The sequence below is a fragment of the Carassius auratus genome, chromosome 35 (assembly GCF_003368295.1).
Source record: "Carassius auratus strain Wakin chromosome 35, ASM336829v1, whole genome shotgun sequence".
NCBI classification, from domain to species: Eukaryota; Metazoa; Chordata; class Actinopteri; order Cypriniformes; family Cyprinidae; genus Carassius; species Carassius auratus.
The window spans coordinates 4999915-5017565 of NC_039277.1; the positions used below are offsets into that span (position 1 = coordinate 4999915).

General features: G+C 38.2%; 1 protein-coding gene across 1 annotated transcript; it reads right to left on the reverse strand.

The window, feature by feature from the left end:
- Window positions 1-387: 387 nt before the first annotated feature.
- Window positions 388-16881, reverse strand: LOC113054102 (TBC1 domain family member 10A-like). Its single transcript, XM_026219420.1, has 9 exons — window positions 16748-16881; window positions 8086-8182; window positions 7342-7449; window positions 6321-6427; window positions 6124-6238; window positions 4873-4938; window positions 3917-4106; window positions 3416-3570; window positions 388-3127 (listed from the first exon to the last, which is right to left on the reverse strand). The coding sequence occupies exons 2-9, from the start codon at window positions 8128-8130 to the stop codon at window positions 2702-2704; spliced, it is 1212 nt and encodes a 403-aa protein (XP_026075205.1). The 5' UTR covers window positions 8131-8182; window positions 16748-16881; the 3' UTR covers window positions 388-2701.
- Window positions 16882-17651: the final 770 nt, after the last annotated feature.

Below are 17651 nucleotides of genomic sequence, written 5' to 3' on the forward strand. Positions count from 1 at the left end.
GACTGATTTCCAAAGGAACGTCTCGATGTACTGTGTATTTCATATCAGTCGTTTGTGAAACCCGTTTAGTTTTGCTAAAATAACTGATCAGAAGTCTTGATCATGTAAGTTCTAACCAGTCGAATTCTAGCTTCATCTGAGGTTTGACTGATGTGTTTGTATGGGTACATCCGCTGACAGGAGGGGCTCTGGGAAACGCTGAGGAGCGTCGAGGAGATGAGGAGAGAGGAGCACGCCAGCACCTTTGACATGCAAATCTCTGAGAGCTCCGAGCTGAAGCAGAGGACCGCAGGTGTCCCGTCCACACGGACACAGTAGCCCCTTTCACCTCTCCTCATCCTCATTCCGGACCCTGAAGGACTCACTAATGACAGACGCAAAGAATCATTCAGGAACACCACAATCTGAGAGGAGCACATTTATTTGATCATGAACACTTTTTTCCAGTGGTTTTTGCTCAGAAATGTAATTTGCATCCAGAGGAAGTAACAATTTGAGCGGGAACACAGGAAAATAACATCTCAAGTAACTTCATCTCTTATCAAAGTGAAATGTTCAAACTTATTCTCCCAAATTGTACTGCAATGTTCTTTTTTAGAAATAACTCGTATAGTAACCACAAAAATGTTATTGATAACATTAAGAATGTTTACTTCTCACATAAAAAATGTGATATGGCTTTATTACAGCATTCAGGGATTTTAAGTCTATACATAAATATATCTCTCCTCAACCTCAATGCATGTCCCACGAGAGAATTGAAGCTAATTCTAAAAAGCTTGATCAATATGGTACCTGGATCATCAAAGCAAAACATTCAGCAATCAAATATATCAAGCATGCATACCAAGTATCTGTTCGTGGTTCCTCATAGTAAATTATTCTATGAAATGAGCTGATATGAGCTAATTTTTTTAGCTCGCAAAATTACTGTTTCCTCTCAAAGAAAAAGCTGGATCAGTGAATGCATACAATATCAAATCTGCCAATAAATGCTCATGAATATACATATCTTCCATACTTACAAGAGGCCACAGCAGGAAGAGAAATCAAAAGTCTCATAGTGTTAAAATTGTCTTGGCTATACAATTTACATCAGAGAAAAGAAATCCATAGAGCTTTTAAAAATAGAATTTTCTTCACCCTACAAAAGGTCAGAGGATTGTGCCCTACAGCATCCTTTCAGGTTTAGTAAATCAAGACGGAAATGTGCAAAACAATCTCTTGGTCAAGAATTTGACAGTCAAAGTCATGTAGATCACTGTCCATCATCACGAGAACTGAAACACATGGAAAGGTACAGAAAATCTGTCACGACAGAGGAGCAAACCTTGTCTGAGCAGAGACCTCTCATATTTGGCTCATATAGGCCTAATATTTCTCCCAAAAGTACATTCAATTGATTGATTCCGACTGATACTTTCAATGGAATTCATATCTATTAGGCAAAAGAGCAAGATTCTGTTTAATAAATGTTTGTACCAAGATAAATAGATTTATTTATTTAGCGTTTTGTCAGAGAGCACGAAGCTTGAAATGATGATTTGACGGAACAGAAATGTTTGGTCTCTGGATAGAATTCATCTTGGCGCCCTCTAGAGCTCAAGCTGGTGAAATGCAATGGAGTTTTGATTTAAAACGGGTCAATAGAGCCCCTTATTGGTCAAGACGAGGAATTACGACTGAATTCACCTCAAAAATATTCGCTGCCAGTCAAATGCACAATAAAGGAACAGTTCAGTCGGTTATTTACTCGCTCAGATTTTTATGAAGAATATTAATGCAAGCCTTCTGACCTAAAAGTTCAAGAAACGCCATTAATCAGTCGATATTAGTATAGGATGTCATAAAATCTCTAAGGAAACTTGCAGTGGAAAGATTCTTCAAAATTGCTGCTTTTTGGTTCCACTAATAAATAAAAACATACAGGTATAAGAACACGACAAGGGGTTTTTGTTATCTCTCTCTTTTTTTGTCAACGATTCACTTAAAAAATATTTTGGTCTAAGATGTATGCATTTGAAATGCATCTGAAATTTCCATCCATGGTTTTATCATAAACGAACAATCAATAAGAATAAATCTGGTCATTGTGAAGACAATTAAATCGATTCAGCTGAATGAATGAACGTAGTTCAAACTGGGCTAGCTGTGGAACTAAAATAAATTGTTAAATATTAGTATGGGATGTAAGAGATTGAAAGATTAGATTTGCTCATTTTAAAACCGTGCAATCCTAATGGATGGATATATGCAGTTCAAAAGCATAAATCCTAAACTTATGTTTAAATATTTTATGTGTATTCCTTTAAAAATACAAAACCTGTCAAATGCAGTCTCCTGAGGCAGATGAAGTGTACTTACATCCCTCTACACTCGCGAATCATTACTAGCTTCAACGGTTTAAGAACATCTGCATCCAGCGCAGCTCATTAACGCTTCTTTTGGAAATCTGAGAGTTGTTCTTCATTTCATTTCCAAACATACACACATGTACATGTATAATCATGTAAGCACAGCTGAAGACCTCATGATGTGTATGGTTTTATCCCTGCTCTCTTATGTGTCTCCCAGAAGCGTGTTTTGGTCCAGACGTGTCATGTGATCTCCCCGTCGATGTCTAATCCTGAGAGAGGGGAGGCAGATGTTTCTGCAACAGTACACATTCAGCAGTCAGCACTGGTGTCCCTCTTCCAGCGCTTCACAGGTAGGTGTCGTGTTCTGTGCTACTGAGACTCTGATTGGAGCCCTGCAGGGGCGTGTCTTCCTGCAGGTGTTGTGATTCGCTGGGTGAGAGGGTACTGCTCGCTAACGCTGGGTCGCTGGGTAATGGATACGGATTGAGAGGTGGCAAGGTGTTTTTCTTGTCTGTCTTCTTCTCTATTTTGCTCTTCGCTTTTTTCCCTTTCTCCAGCTTGCTCTCGGCGGTCCGCGGTGCTTCGACGATGATGGTGGGGTTTTGTTTGAGGTCCTGGCGACCGGGCGGCTCAGCGGCCATGATGGCTTTGGCGCCGTGCATTCTGGGAGGGGATTTAGAGTGTAGCTCTCCGTGGGTCTCCTTCCAGCGCCGGAGCTGAGAGAGATGCTCCTTCTCTATGTCACGCTCAGACACGGCCAACTCCATGACCTGAAATGATGGGGATTGTGTTTTTTCAATAACAATAAGTCAATAACGATAAGAAACCTGTACAAAGCAGGTATATTTTAATTGCTTAAAGTGAGAATTTTTCAGAGGACTTGACAAATCAAATTGTACTGTTTAATGCGTGCATGTGCCAAAAGTCACCAGCAGGGGGAGACACAGCCTATGTCGGACTACATACTTTTTTTAGTCCATGTTAAAAATGTTTTAAATTGAAACGAAGTGATTTTTAAGGTGAAGTAAAGCACACGGGTGTATGTGTGGGGGTGATACCTCTTGCACTAGGAAAGCCTCCTGCATGTATCGTGGCTCTATAGATCTGAGCAGCTCCATGGTCTCATACTGGCCCTGACACACTTTCAGTTTCTCCTGAGATCCCAGCATGCACTTCAGCAGCACCAGACCCACACGGAAGATGATCTTCACTCCTGCAACGCACACACACACATACACATCCATCAAACAGAGTAACAGTGTATCTAAGACAGAAACATTTGCACTACTTATATATCAGTACGTCTCATAACCGATTGGCAATACCGCAAAACGTGCATCCTACTTTTTTGTTTACAAAATATATATGTGTGTCAAAAATGACATACACATGTTAGACATTTACACTTCCGCTTTGGTATAAAGTTGCTGGAGTCTGAAAGGAAATGCCACAAGTAGCAAGGTGTGAATCCATCTGTGGATTTCACCGGTTGAGGAGAGTGCGGTATCAAGAAAGCACAGTGCTTATGGTATTGTATAGGATTTAAGAGTGAGTCTCACCCTCACAGAAGAACATGTCCCACATGCGCAGGACAGACGCCCAGGGCAGCGTCCTGGAGAAGGCACACATGAACCACTCGGTCATGTAGAGGATGGGGTCAATCTTGTGTTTCTTCAGATGCCGGTGGGCCACCGGGGACACGCGCTTGAGCAGAGCGAACAGGATCTCGCCGTCTAACTGGATGGCCTCCTGTGAAGACAGAGATGAAGAGGAAACAAAATAAGATAAGACAAAGGGAAATCAGACATGTCCATTTCCCTATAACAGCTTTCCATTTTAAAGAGATTCTCAAAATGTAAATTATATGTGGTGACTGAATGATTCTGCTGATAAGTTCACTATGATTTCACGCTCTTGCAAATACAAGTTATTTAAATGGATGTGATAAACAAATTTTGTCCGGAGATTAAAACAGGAATGGTTAGAGGAAACCCCGCAGGCAGAAGAGTGGGAACGAGCGATAGAGAGAGACAGCAAGATCCTGATGTTGGTTTAATTCACTCCTCATCTGCCGCCTACTCTGCTCCTGAAGGTCAGACACAAAACAGCTCACACAAGCTGAGATTAATAATACATGTCCTAATGAAAGATAACCCAGCACACAAAAAAACAGAAACAGAACAAACAGAAGCCATCAATTCCCAAATGAAGGTGCTATTGTGTACTTGTTGAGACAGGGCACTTCAGATGCAGTTTAGTCTGGTTAATCAGTTCTGGTTTAGACAGGATGTGAAGTACAAGAGGAGCGACCCTTGAACTCTGATCTCTCTGACTGACGAACAGAACAGTTCTCTACATCAGCAAATTTCCCACTACAACACGAGAGCATCAGCATCTGGTCGTTTATGGATGGAGTGTTTTTTCAGGGTGATTGATTGCTCTGGTGTGAATCTGAGGGTTGACGACACACAGACGAGTGCTGAATGGAGGAGGACTGTATACAGTCTCCACTTACCAGGCCTGCGCTGTAGTATCCGGGCAGATACTTCTCGCAGATCTGGACCAGACCCCAGAATGCATCCTGCCAGAGCATGACCATAAAAGAGTAAAAGACCAAAATAGAGTATGACTTTAACTTGCTACTGTACTCAAATAACTAAAACCACCGAAACGAATATATATTATATTAATAAAGAAAACAAATGGACTCCGAGATGTGAATTCATTTGTTTCTTCATGAGAACAGATTTGGAGAAATGTAGCATTGCACCACTTGCTCACCAGTGGATCCTCTGCAGTGAATGGGTGCCGTCAGAATGAGAGTCCAAACAGCTGATAAAAACATCACAATAATCCACACCACTCAAGTCCATCAGTTAACATCTTAAGTGAAAAGCTGCGTGTTTGTAAGAAACAAATCCCTTCAAGACCTGTTTAACTTCGAACCACTGCTTCTAGCTAAAATATTGGTCTATAATGCAAGTCCATAATATTGCTTTTTCAAACACAGTTTTAGGTGGATTATGATGTGGGATGACTACAGGGGATAGACTTTTAAACTAGAGGAAGCATTATCATGGATTATGGACTAATTTTGGCCAGAAGCAACAGTTTCAAGGTAAAATGGCTTTATGAAATGTATTTCTTGCAAACACGCAGCTTTTCACTTCAAGATGTTAACGGTTACATTCATTTTGGATTATTGTGCGGTTTTTATCAGCTGTTTGGACTCTCATTCTGACGGCACCCATTCTTGACCAAGCAAGTGATGTAACGCTACATCTCTCAAATCTGTACCGATGAAGAAACAAACTCGCCTACATCTTGGATGGCCCGAGGGTGAATACATTTTCAGGAAATTGTCATTTCTCCGTAAACGATTGCTTTAATTATGCCATGTAATGCATTATATGATCTCCTTCACAAATCATTCACACTCACTGTTACACCTTGATCAAATATAATGCATTCAAAACACATGACAAACAACCAATTTCAGACACAACAAACAATCTGCAAAGTTTATAATGCATTTTAACTTGGGTTACAATTATGTGTGAAAAAACGTACTGCGTTATAACACACATTATAAGTACATTTTTAATGCATTATACATAAAAGCTTCAAGTGTTACCAATAATTCTAGTGTTTTATTAATCACTTATAAAACATCTTCATAGATACTTATATAAATCAATAAATAATTTATGAAATGCATTCAAAACTACAATGAGGAGCATCTGTCAGTGAGTGATCCGAGACTGACCTCAGCAGGCATGTGCATGAGCAGCACTGCGGCTATAGGAGCTTGAGCCTGACAGTATCCCTCCTCAGGTCTGTGCAGTGTGTACGCCTTCAGCACCCGGAACAGATCCTGCTGCCTGCACACACACACACACACGACTGTATGAAGTGATGGGGTTCAGATGAAGAGGCCTGCAGGTGACGGGAGGGCACACTTACCCGTGGCCTCCTCGAGCTACGAACATCTCGTGGAATGGAAACTGTCTGTGGAGGTCTCTCTCGATCACATCCAGCCATTTAGGATCTCCAGGCTGACTGTCCAACTCCTGCCACATAGAGTCAAAACAGTTTATACAATACAGAGTGTTGCAAAGCATATTAATGCTTAAAACATCATAATAAAACATTTCATGAATTAAGAAATTCATTCAGTTTGCAGCTCTAAAGAAGGCAATGGTGTGATTATTCGGCTCAAGTCAGTTCAATGTTGATTCTATTCAGTTCAATAACAACGCCAATATTGCAAAGTTAAGTTTCATCATTCAGCTCAAATCTGATTTTGATTGTGTCAGTGCAGTTAAATGAATAATATTATTGAATATTATAGTCTTTTAAACCCCAAAACAGAATTATAACGGATTAGAAATCTGAGTTGCCATAAAAACACATAACTCACACAAATACTGGGTAAGTGTCAATTTTTAGTTACACTGAAATGTTACGTACATAATAAAATTTTATACTGATTTAAAAAAACATTTCTATGCTTTTTCCACCACCTTGAACCTTGCATCATGGGATTTCGATCCCTGTAAAGGATATAAAAGTAAAGGATCATTAAGAAAGGTTAAGATTTTCTTTAAGGTTTATGAAAAGTATTTTGTGCTCACCGAGGCTGCATTTATTTGTTCAAATGTATGATGAAAACAATAATATTTTGAAATATTCTTACAATTTTAAATAACTGTTTTCTATCATAATACATTGTAAAATGTAATTTATTCCTGTGATGTAAAGCTTCATTTTCAGCATCATTACTCCAGTCTTCACTGTCACATGATCTCTTCAGAAAGTTTTCTAAATATACTTATTGAACCATTTCTTATCATTTTCAGTGTAGAAAACAGCGCCGCTGATTCATATTTTGGCTGCCTTAACATGTGGCTATAAGTATTGTGTCTGTTAATACAACTGTTTTGGAACAGAGGCGTGCTGTTGTCAAAGGTTCAAGTGGACAAACCTGAAATTTGCCCTGATTCTGTTCTTTCTTCACTTTCCCACCAGAGAGATAAAGCCACGCACGACCTCGGAGTGATGGAGGGATGCCCTTCTGACAGCGCACCTTCACCTTCAGAGGAATGGAGAGAGACACTGAGCTTGTACACATCCAAGTAGGATGAACTATGACCTTTAGTCTTAATACAAATATTAAACAAAACTGAGCACTTGCATTCACAAACCAGAACACCAGAGCACTCTAGAGATTTTCAGAGTGATTGCATAATTCACTAGTGCTCAAGAAATAAAGACATGAAAATGTATTCCATTTCTATTTGCTTAATCGGATGATAACCATATTCATGACAGGCCATGTCAAGCAGAATTACATTAATTATGCATGAGCTGCTGATGTGTATCATAACTTCAGAAATGACTAACTCTTTATTTTGTCTGGAAGGTTAGTCATTGGAGAGAAATTCAGAACCAAGAGAATCATAAATGAGAATTATAAAAGCAAATGATATTTAACATCATTATAATGCAATAAGGAGTTCTGTGGGCGGATATTTCATGTGGGTCTGGTCATTACTTTATCTGATTTTATTAAAATGTTTGTGACTTTGGAAGAACACAAAGGGAGATGTGCAGTCAAATTCCTGTGATGACATCATGTTGTTGACCATTTTATGAATGTTACAGCCTTCTCAAACGAATCTCAGCTATTCGAGACCAAAACTAAAACCGGTGTTTGTCAGAGACCAACCTTCTTGTGTTTTTTGGCCATCCACTTGTCCCAGCTGTTGAGCATATCCAGCCATTTGGCTTCTCTCTGCCGGAGCACGTCTGGAGGAATATTATCACTGCATTGAGAGAGAACAAAGAGAGATTAGATCATTTATCTGATATAATATGCATGCAAGCACACCCACGCTTACACAATCACACATGCTAGCAGATATAGGGTTGGGATCCGAGAACTGGTTCTTGTTCAGAGCAGACGTTCAACACATTCAGTTCTGTTCATGCCAGTGCTGCATTTGTCACCCAGACAGTGTTTTCTGCAACACTATTTAGCAACAGCATGCTTGTTACTGAAGTGACAATGATGATTTGAATCAGCCGAACAACCCACTCCCTCACTGAAATGGTCAGAGGACTTGGTTATTTTCATCAGTCCCATTTGATATGAAATGAGAAAACTGTCAATGTCTTATGTGGTTCAAATATTAATATCTTAAAGGGGACATCAGATGCCCATTTTCCACAACTTGATATGATTCTTTAGTGTCTTCGTGAAATTCAGCAACATACTATGGTTGAAATTCCTCAAAAGTCGTGTGAAACACCCTTTTTACCTTGTCAAAATCAATTATAGGGTGGTTGTGTTGTGTCCACACACTGCTAAGACACATTTATAGATGTACAGAAATTATCTGGGAACAGATTGAAATACATTTTTTATTCTCATCCCTATACATTTAGAAGCTCATCTTTATATATGTATAAACTCATCCCTATAGGCTATATTAACAAACTCACCCCACGTTATTTACAAACTATTTATTTAGGGGGCATTGACAACACCATTTTAAATGAAAAACAGAAAATGTTGGTGTCATACGAAAGTGTATTATGTGTTCATTCTACAGGTATGTGTACATGTGCAGACGCATAATGTTTATTTACATCACCATCTGCTGTCCTGGCATGAATAATACAGACATTTTTACAATGCTGTCGTCTGAATGCAAAAAAACAAAAAAAAACACGAAGGAAAAAACTGCTGTTTTTAGTAACATTGTTGTTATGTAACAATGCCCTTAGAAATGTATATATATTAATCTCATCCCTATTTAGTAACAAACTCATCCTTTCATATTTACAAATTCCTTCCTATTTATTTACAATCAGTCCTTACTTATCCCTATTAATCTTTAAGCTCACACCTATTCATTAAAAAAAAAATATATCTATATCTATATATCTATATCTATAGCTATATATACACTGTATATATATACTGTATATATATATACTGTATATATATATATATATATATAGATAGAAAGAGAGAGAGAGAGAGAGAGATTTTTAAAAAATCATCCCAATATGTTTACAAACTCTTTCCTATACATGAAGCTTGATATATCTTGTATGTCCACAACAACAGCAAGACACTGTTTGAAAAGCATAATGTGGGTGTCAAATGATCTCAATTGAAACGGAGTACTGTAGGCGTCATGATGTGTTCACAGGAAGATCTTCTGAAGAAGATCACTGCAGAAGACTGCCGTTTTCAACTATTACTTACCATCATGTTTAGCAACTTAATAGCAATGTCTTCAAATGTATTACTAGGTCGCACAACCATAAGGCGTGAGGTTAATGTGGGATGACTGTTTATAAGAACAATTTGGGCAGTCGGAGCGAGGGAGATCACTGGGGAAAGCCGTGTTTCTGGGAATCTCTCTGTACTTGTGTTCTGATTAAGTGACCCCAGCACCTCTGCCTGAAATGCTTTTTATTACATCCAGCTGACAGACACACCCTTAATGTGATCGAGTGCATTTATACCAGATTACCCAAAAAAAAAAAAAAAAAAAAAGAAAAACTGGAAAAGAGTGCGGAGACTTACAGTATTCGTAAAAAAAAAAAATTCTTCAGAAAACATGAGTTCTTGTATGAGCATAACCTGACACTACAATTACGTTCTCTAAAAAATGCTAACCCAACAGCTGGGTTAGGCCATATTTGACCCAAAGTTGGGGTGAAACAACCCAGCATTTTTTAGAGTGTAGAGTTGGAGTTTGATTAAATATCTCAATAAGAGCATTGAAAACAGCACTTCTAATGGTTCTGGTCCTGCTTCTGCATTTTCTAACTCCAGTGATCGGTGGGAGGGCGACAAGATGAGCATACAATGAACATAGATTACATGATTATTTTTTGTTGGCCATATCAAAGTCATGTGGTGTGACCAATATGCAGAAAAAACTTATCTGATTTGAAAAACATAAGAGAAAATGCTATCATAGAGGATGCATGCAGACCCTTATGACTGTGTCATTTTGTCTTTTATGATAATTATGATAATCTTTTTATGGCAAGGTACGGATACAAAATGTCATGTGGTGCAACTCTTAAAAAACTTGATATTTATTATTTAATCATTCAGAACATTTGTAAATGCTACTTTTTACCTTGCAATACATTTAAAAAATGTAGGAAATAATGCTTAAAATATGTACACATGGATTCAAAGTGTACGGAAATGTGTTTATAATTTTTATCTGATGGTAACACCAAATGACACTTTTCCATTAAAAATGGTTTAAAACTTTTTTTTAAACATATGGAGGAGTATATTTCTAAGAATATGTGAAAGTGAAAGTGAAGTGACATTCAGCCAAGTATGGTGACCTATACTCAGAATTTGTGCTCTGCATTTAACCCATCCGAAATGCACACACACAGAGCAGTGAACACACACACACACACACACTGTGAGCACACACCCGGAGCAGTGGGCAGCCATTTATGCTGCGGCGCCCGGGGAGCAGTTGGGGGATCGATGCCTTGCTCAAGGGCACCTAAGTCGTGGTATTGAAGGTGGAGAGAGGGCTGTTCATGCACTACCCCCACCCACAATTCCATCCAGCCCGAGACTCGAACTCACAACCTTTCGATTGGGAGTCCGACGCTCTAACCATTAGGCCACAACTTCCCATATGGCACAGATTTTTAAATATTTTTTCATTTTCTTTATTGTGGACACTTATTTGTCACTTATGATGGAAGTAATGCACGTTATGATGATGATGGATTAAAGCATGTTATGGAAGTCCATCCCTGAGATACCAAGGGATCCAGTAATCCCATGGCAAAAGGTCAGCGCTGTATAAACCCATGGCTCATGCAGACACTCGGTCTTGAAATTGAAAGCAAATATACTCATACATGTGTCATGCAGTGTGTACACAGATTACACAGTCCAGATTGGATTAGGCCATCCTTAAAAATATTTGGGTTTGCAGTAATAGAAAAAAAAATTAAAAATGTAAAAAAGGGTTGGTAGGTAGGTCTATATTTATTTTTTTCAAGTTTCAATGTAAAAAAAGAAAAAAGAAATTACAATTTTGGTGATGGTGATTACGTAGGTATGAATTAAAAAAAAAAAAAAATTGCATATCGTGACGTCACTGACTGGCTCTTCAACCCGTGCCTTCAGGCGCATCATTGCAAACCTCATTTTGATGCAGGCTATATAGACCACAAACAAATTAAAATATTCGTCAAAAACATGTTTATTGCATGAATTTCAGGTGAGAAGAAAAAAAAATGAGGTACTGTTATACTGTTTTACTTGCATCCACCACTAGGTGTGAATGCAACCTACAAATGAGAGACCGTTTACTTTGCTTATTTGGGTTGTCACTTTAAAAATCCTGTTTGATTTGAGTGACAAGTGTTCATTGAATCAATTGTAAAATCGATTTTGCATGTCTAGATGCATTTTATACAGCAAATAACACCAAATATAGGTAAATCCACCGACAACAGGCAGGACGAATGTAAAGATTCAATATATTGGTAAAGACCAATATTTCTGATGATTTATTGGTGTGTAATTAAGTGCACAATGACAAACATGAGTGCAGCATTCTCGAAAAACAATAAGCAGAGTGGACTGCCATAAGACAAAACATTTACTGCAGGCTTCAACATGGCTGTGTTTACAATAAGAAATGTCAACAACAACAAATCGCATAGGCGATTCTAGCCCAAATCTGTATCTGTATGCATGAGACTGTCTGAATAACAGCAGAGTTCACATTTCTGTTGTAAAAAGAGAAACACTGTGCAGAACTATTATTTGCGGTTATGCGTGTGTGTCCGAAGCTTCAGTTGCTGTGTGACAGGTGTTTAAAAAAAGAAAAAAAAAACTGGACGCGCTCTGAGAGAAGGTCGTTCAAATCAATTTCCTATTTTCGTTTTCGAAACTTGTGTTGGATGGTCCAATCGATTCGTGCAATAGACTTTCGAACACAAAGTGACGGTTTTAGACTAGACGGGAGAAGGTATGGGAAAAGATCTGGGCACAGTTTTTCCAGAACTTTGTGTCAAGTTAAAGTGGTGTTGAAATGTTTTAATGAATGTTTTAGATGTATTATGGTGCCCGAACCCGTTTGACTTTGAACGGTGACCGTGAAAATTTTGTTTACTGCAGCCGCAGCCATCATTACCAAGCGAGAACCGTTGACTCAGACAGTGAAAGAGAGGAGACGAAGCGAACGCACAGGCCATAGTGTGACATCCGTTAACCAGTAGTGTAAACAAAGATGACCTCACGGTTTTTTTTTAAGACAGAACGTAGCCTTCGTTTGTATGTAGTCCTAGGCAATTTATATATTTACAATACTAACTAAAATATAATGAATATTATTTTATTGCTTTTGTATTAGTTGTTTGAAGAGTAAAAAAAATTGGTCAGTCTTAACGCAAATGTACAACCGGCAAGTTGGTCGGACTACTAGCAAAAAAAATAAAAAATACTGAGTCGCTCCTAAATTGACAGGGTCGGTCGGGTTACGGCAAACAAGAATATTTTTAAGGATGGTCTAATCGTAAGCGGTCAGGTTACAGATGAATGTTTAGATCTATGGAACAGTATTAGGGCCCAACAGCTGCTTGTTTACTTTTCCCGTGTACACGGGTTGAGTTAATTATGTTACGCTGAAAACACAGAGACAGTTGAATGGAGTGTTGAATGGAGATTGGAGGATGGGCTTATGAAGTACAAGAGGAATTGTCTCATGGAAAGTGTTGAGCATGCACCCTTTGACCCTTCAAGTATCATATAAATCAGGGGTGCCCAAACTCGGTCCTGCAGAGTTTAGATCCAATCCCAATTAAACACACCTGATCCAGCTAATCAAGCTCTTACTAGGTATACTAGAAACTTTCCGGTAGATGTGCTGAGGCAAGTTGGAGCCAAGCTCTGCAGGACCCTGGCTCTCCAGGACCGAGTTTGGTCACCCCTGATATAAGTACTCAGAGTTTCCTTTCACCCTCTACACATGTTCTTCAGACCAGTTAGTAGAGGAGAAAAACAGGAAGCACATGAATGCCAAAAAATCACCTTTGCTTTCTTTACTTGTCCTTTACCTTCCTGGTGCTTGCTAACACACAAGGCTAAAACAACAACCAGACAGATACACTCAGATTGGCAAAATAAGAACTGAAAGTGTTAATATCAATATATTACATGGATGGTTCAGGCAAGACTATATTCTGATTGGATGAATCCCATTCTGTGCGAGAAAACCATCCAAAAAAAAAAAAAGATTTATGGCCACAGGTTTGTTTGAATACTAAAAAAAAAAAAATCCTCTCAGAGCACATCAGAACAAACACAGATGAAGCTCTGTTATGTGAATGTCAAAAGTGAACTGGTGAACTAAAACACTCCCCAGAGGCTTGGCACTTGGTTTCATCTCCAAGGCAGTAGTAAACAAATGGAGGAAAACAAAAGCCAAAAAGTGAAATGTCCTAAGTGAATCAATGACTCTCTATAGAGAAGTGCAACTGTCATTGTCAATTGTACAGACACACTGTCTGCATGAACACAGCCATCTTTCTCAAACAGGCTTTAATGTCATTAAGTATGAACTATATTTTCCATGTCATGATGATCCATAGTAATCATAGAGTCCTCAAAGACCTCTTTTATACGATGCTTGATGGGAAAGAGAGAATGAGGAAAATTATTTTAAAGAACTAATGCAATCCATTTCTTATACTCTGGCCAAGAATGGAGTATCAGCAGATTTCTGATGAATGGATTTTAATATGGAGAAGAAAAAATAATGTTGAGCGCATTATACTTAAAGAAAAAAAAAACCCTGGGGAAAAGTCTATCATGCTCAACAATGCTGCATTTATTTGATCAAAAATCAACAAAAAACAAAACAATTGAGGGCCTTTCATAAGAAGCTGTGTATTCTGACCACATATTTTTGGCCAAGCAATATGTAAACCATATCTTCTTATATTTTACAAGATGCGTTACCTGCCAAAAAAGGAAATAAGTGTAGACGTGAGGTAAGACTGGCCGAAATATATAACGATATGATCATGCGCACCTAGTCAGTAAATCCAGTTCCGTGATTAACGGCAAATCACCACCACCTGCTTTCAAATGGAGCGTCATTTAATAGACAGAGCCGTAGATCACTGACAAGCTACACAATATCGAGTTCATTATCAAAGGCGATTCCTCTTGATATATAATATAAATATATACATTTTCTGCCCCCTTATGTTAAATTGTGAGATCATTCTTAATGCATATTAATAGACTGAATCACGCAGTAAAAGAACGCACTGTAAATGTGTAGTCGCTTACGTGTGCACTGTTGGTGTGTTTTTGGTTTTTGCTATATATACTCGATATGTCACGATATCTCACGAGTTCAGAATTTGCTCTAAACCTGTGCAGATTTGGCTTGCATGGAATTCCCTAAGAAATTAATAAGTGAACATAACTTACGAAATGTAACCTGCCGAATTGGCTGATGATTTGATAGCGTTACCCACCACAGCTCAGTCATTTTTACCCACATTTGGCGGTTGGCGGGTGTTAATTTTAACAGAGTTTAAAACAGACTGCATGTTTGCAAGATGATTTGAGCGGTTTATTTTATAAGCAATTAAAACTATTCAGATGCCTGACCGCCACACTACTGCTTGTCGAATGAACTGAATGAGTCACCGAGTAGTTTCACTTCAAAACTGAAAACACTTGCAGGAAGGTTCGGCCAAAACAAATCAATGAGCAATTCTGAGTGCTAAAGGGAGTTCACAGCATGAGAGGAAACTCCTGCTTGAGTCTCAATGAGAGACTGGAAAGAAACGTTCTGTTGTACAGGGAATAAGAGACATTCTTCATGAGAACTGTAGAGGACAGATGCGCCTTTCTGCTTTTAATTCAACAGCAGATTAATCTGATCAGTGAATGGCTGCTTGGCAAAACAGAACTGTATTGTCTGGAGTCATTAGAGACGCAAAACAGACAAGTGTTTGTAATAACTGCAGAAGAGGAGGATGCTGGCAGTTTACTTGATCATCAAGAGGGAAAAAAATCATTTGGCATGAAAAAATGAAGATAGATCCAGTCCTGAGACTAATACACTACACTTCAAAAATAGGACCTTTTTAAAAGGAACTAGGAATCCTTCAGCAAGGACGCATAAAAACTATCAAGTGACGGTAAAGATATTCATAATGTTACAAAAGATATTTCTTTTCTTTCTTATATATGATCTACTTTCAAACTTTATATTCATCAAAGAATCCTGAAAAAAAGTACTACAATTTCCACAAAAACATGAAGCGGCACAACCGTTTTCAACCTTGACAGTAATAAGAAATGTTTGTCGAGCAGCAAAACAGAATATCTGAATGATTTCTGAAATATCATGTGACACTGAACACTGGGGTAATGATGCTGAAAATACAGCTTTGATCACAGAAATAAAAATACTTTTTAAAATATATTAACATAGAAAATAATTACTTTATAACATTTCACAATATTAATATTTTACTGTATTTTCGATCAAACAAAAGCAGCCTTGGTGAGCATAAGAGACTTCTTTCAAAAACATGAATAAAAACTTGTGGAATGTACATATGTATATATTCCTGTCCAAACCTTTGTATGTTTTATATATATATATTATATATATTATATATATATATAAAACAGTGTTACTTAATCCAGTTCTTATGATTATACTGATTTACTCAGATTTGACTTCACTACATTTCTACAAATCCCAGAAAAGGCCAGGCAAATGGTAGCAAACACACACAGCTTATAATGTTATATAACATCCGTTCTTACATGGACGGAGGAATGGGAGCTGACCAAGCACTTCTCAAAGCTGGTCAGATTAGAAGAACTCGGCAAGAACAACCTCGGAGGACTTCAGTGGTGTTACAGACCTGTCAACTCATGTGTGCTCACATGGACAAGGACCAAGTCCTGCAGGACAGACTGTCCTCAAAAACAACTGAGAGTGCACTTAATGAAAGCACTCATGAAGGTGTGAGAAATGTTGCACAAACTCCAATAAAACAAAACAATAAACATAAGTGTGTTTCACAGTAACTTTCATGAGTAAGTCATTACATAATGCTTAATCAGTAGCTCACAGGCTTTTGGATGTGAATGCAAAGGTTTGACATTTATTTATAACTGTTGTTCATGATGAGTATTACATAATGCAATTATATCTGGAAGTTATTATAAAGAGTCACTAACACATTCACAGATGCTCTATATAATGTTTCTATGGTATAAACAGTTATTAATGGTTTAAAGTCTTTCTTTTACATCCATAAATGTAGCTGCTGCCACTTACTTTTCTCCTGCGCTTTGTTGAGCTCCTCCTATGAATCCGTATTTGTCTGTCTGGATCTCCACGTTAGCAAAGCCGTTGAGCTCAGAGTCCGAGCCCAGAGAAGAGCTCTCGTGCTCGGCCAGACTCTCCACCGTGCCCCGTCAAACAAACCACAACTGGAAGAGTTATAAGCTAGCACGCTAATCCGACGTAAAAAGCAAAGCTTGCCAACTTTCCGTAGAAACGAATAAAACTCGGACTCACTGTGTTGTAAAGTCAAAATTTGTATAATGTTTCTGACGCCAGAGTTTGAATCTTATTTCATATAATCGGTGTTTACAAGCGTATGTGACTGACTGACTGGCTCGGGCTAAAGTCGCAGGCGCGAGCTTTAAGGAGGCGTGGCTGATTATGCGCAGTGCCCATCTACATTGCCAGTACAATTTACACCACCTTCCGTGCTCTGTTCCAGAATGAGGTTGTCTCTTGTCCGAATGCCATCTTTTATTGGAACAGACATGTAGGTGAAATTAACTGGGATAGGGTCTGGGTTTTGCCTCAAAAATTATTTTTATATAATAAGACCAAAGAAGTGTCTTATAAAATTATACATCGGTGCTATCCCACAAAATGTTTTTTACAAAGGTTTATTTCTGAGGACTTTGATGTAAATTGCTCCTTTTGTGGTCTCCAAGCTGAAGATTTAACTCATTTATTTTGGTATTGTGAGTATACTAAGAATCTGTGGAAAAACATTTTGAGAATTTTTTGTGGTATAATTCCTGACATTTCCTTGAAATATGAAAATGTTATTTTGGGTTATATACATTTTGAAAGAGAACAATCAGATGTTTTTTATTTACTTAATCTTATTTTGCTTCTCGCCAAATATTTTGTCCACAAATGTAAATATTGTAAATGTAAG

Bases quoted from the DNA above. Each gene is read 5' to 3' on its own strand.
- LOC113054102 (XM_026219420.1), bottom strand. From the start codon at position 8,130: ATGCTCAACAGCTGGGACAAGTGGATGGCCAAAAAACACAAGAAG. The intron at 6,428-7,341 runs GTTTGTCCACTT...TCTATGTGGCAG, and splicing joins AGAATCAGGGCAAATTTCAG to GAGTTGGACAGTCAGCCTGG. The intron at 4,107-4,872 runs GTAAGTGGAGAC...CTGTCTTCACAG, and splicing joins GATACTACAGCGCAGGCCTG to GAGGCCATCCAGTTAGACGG.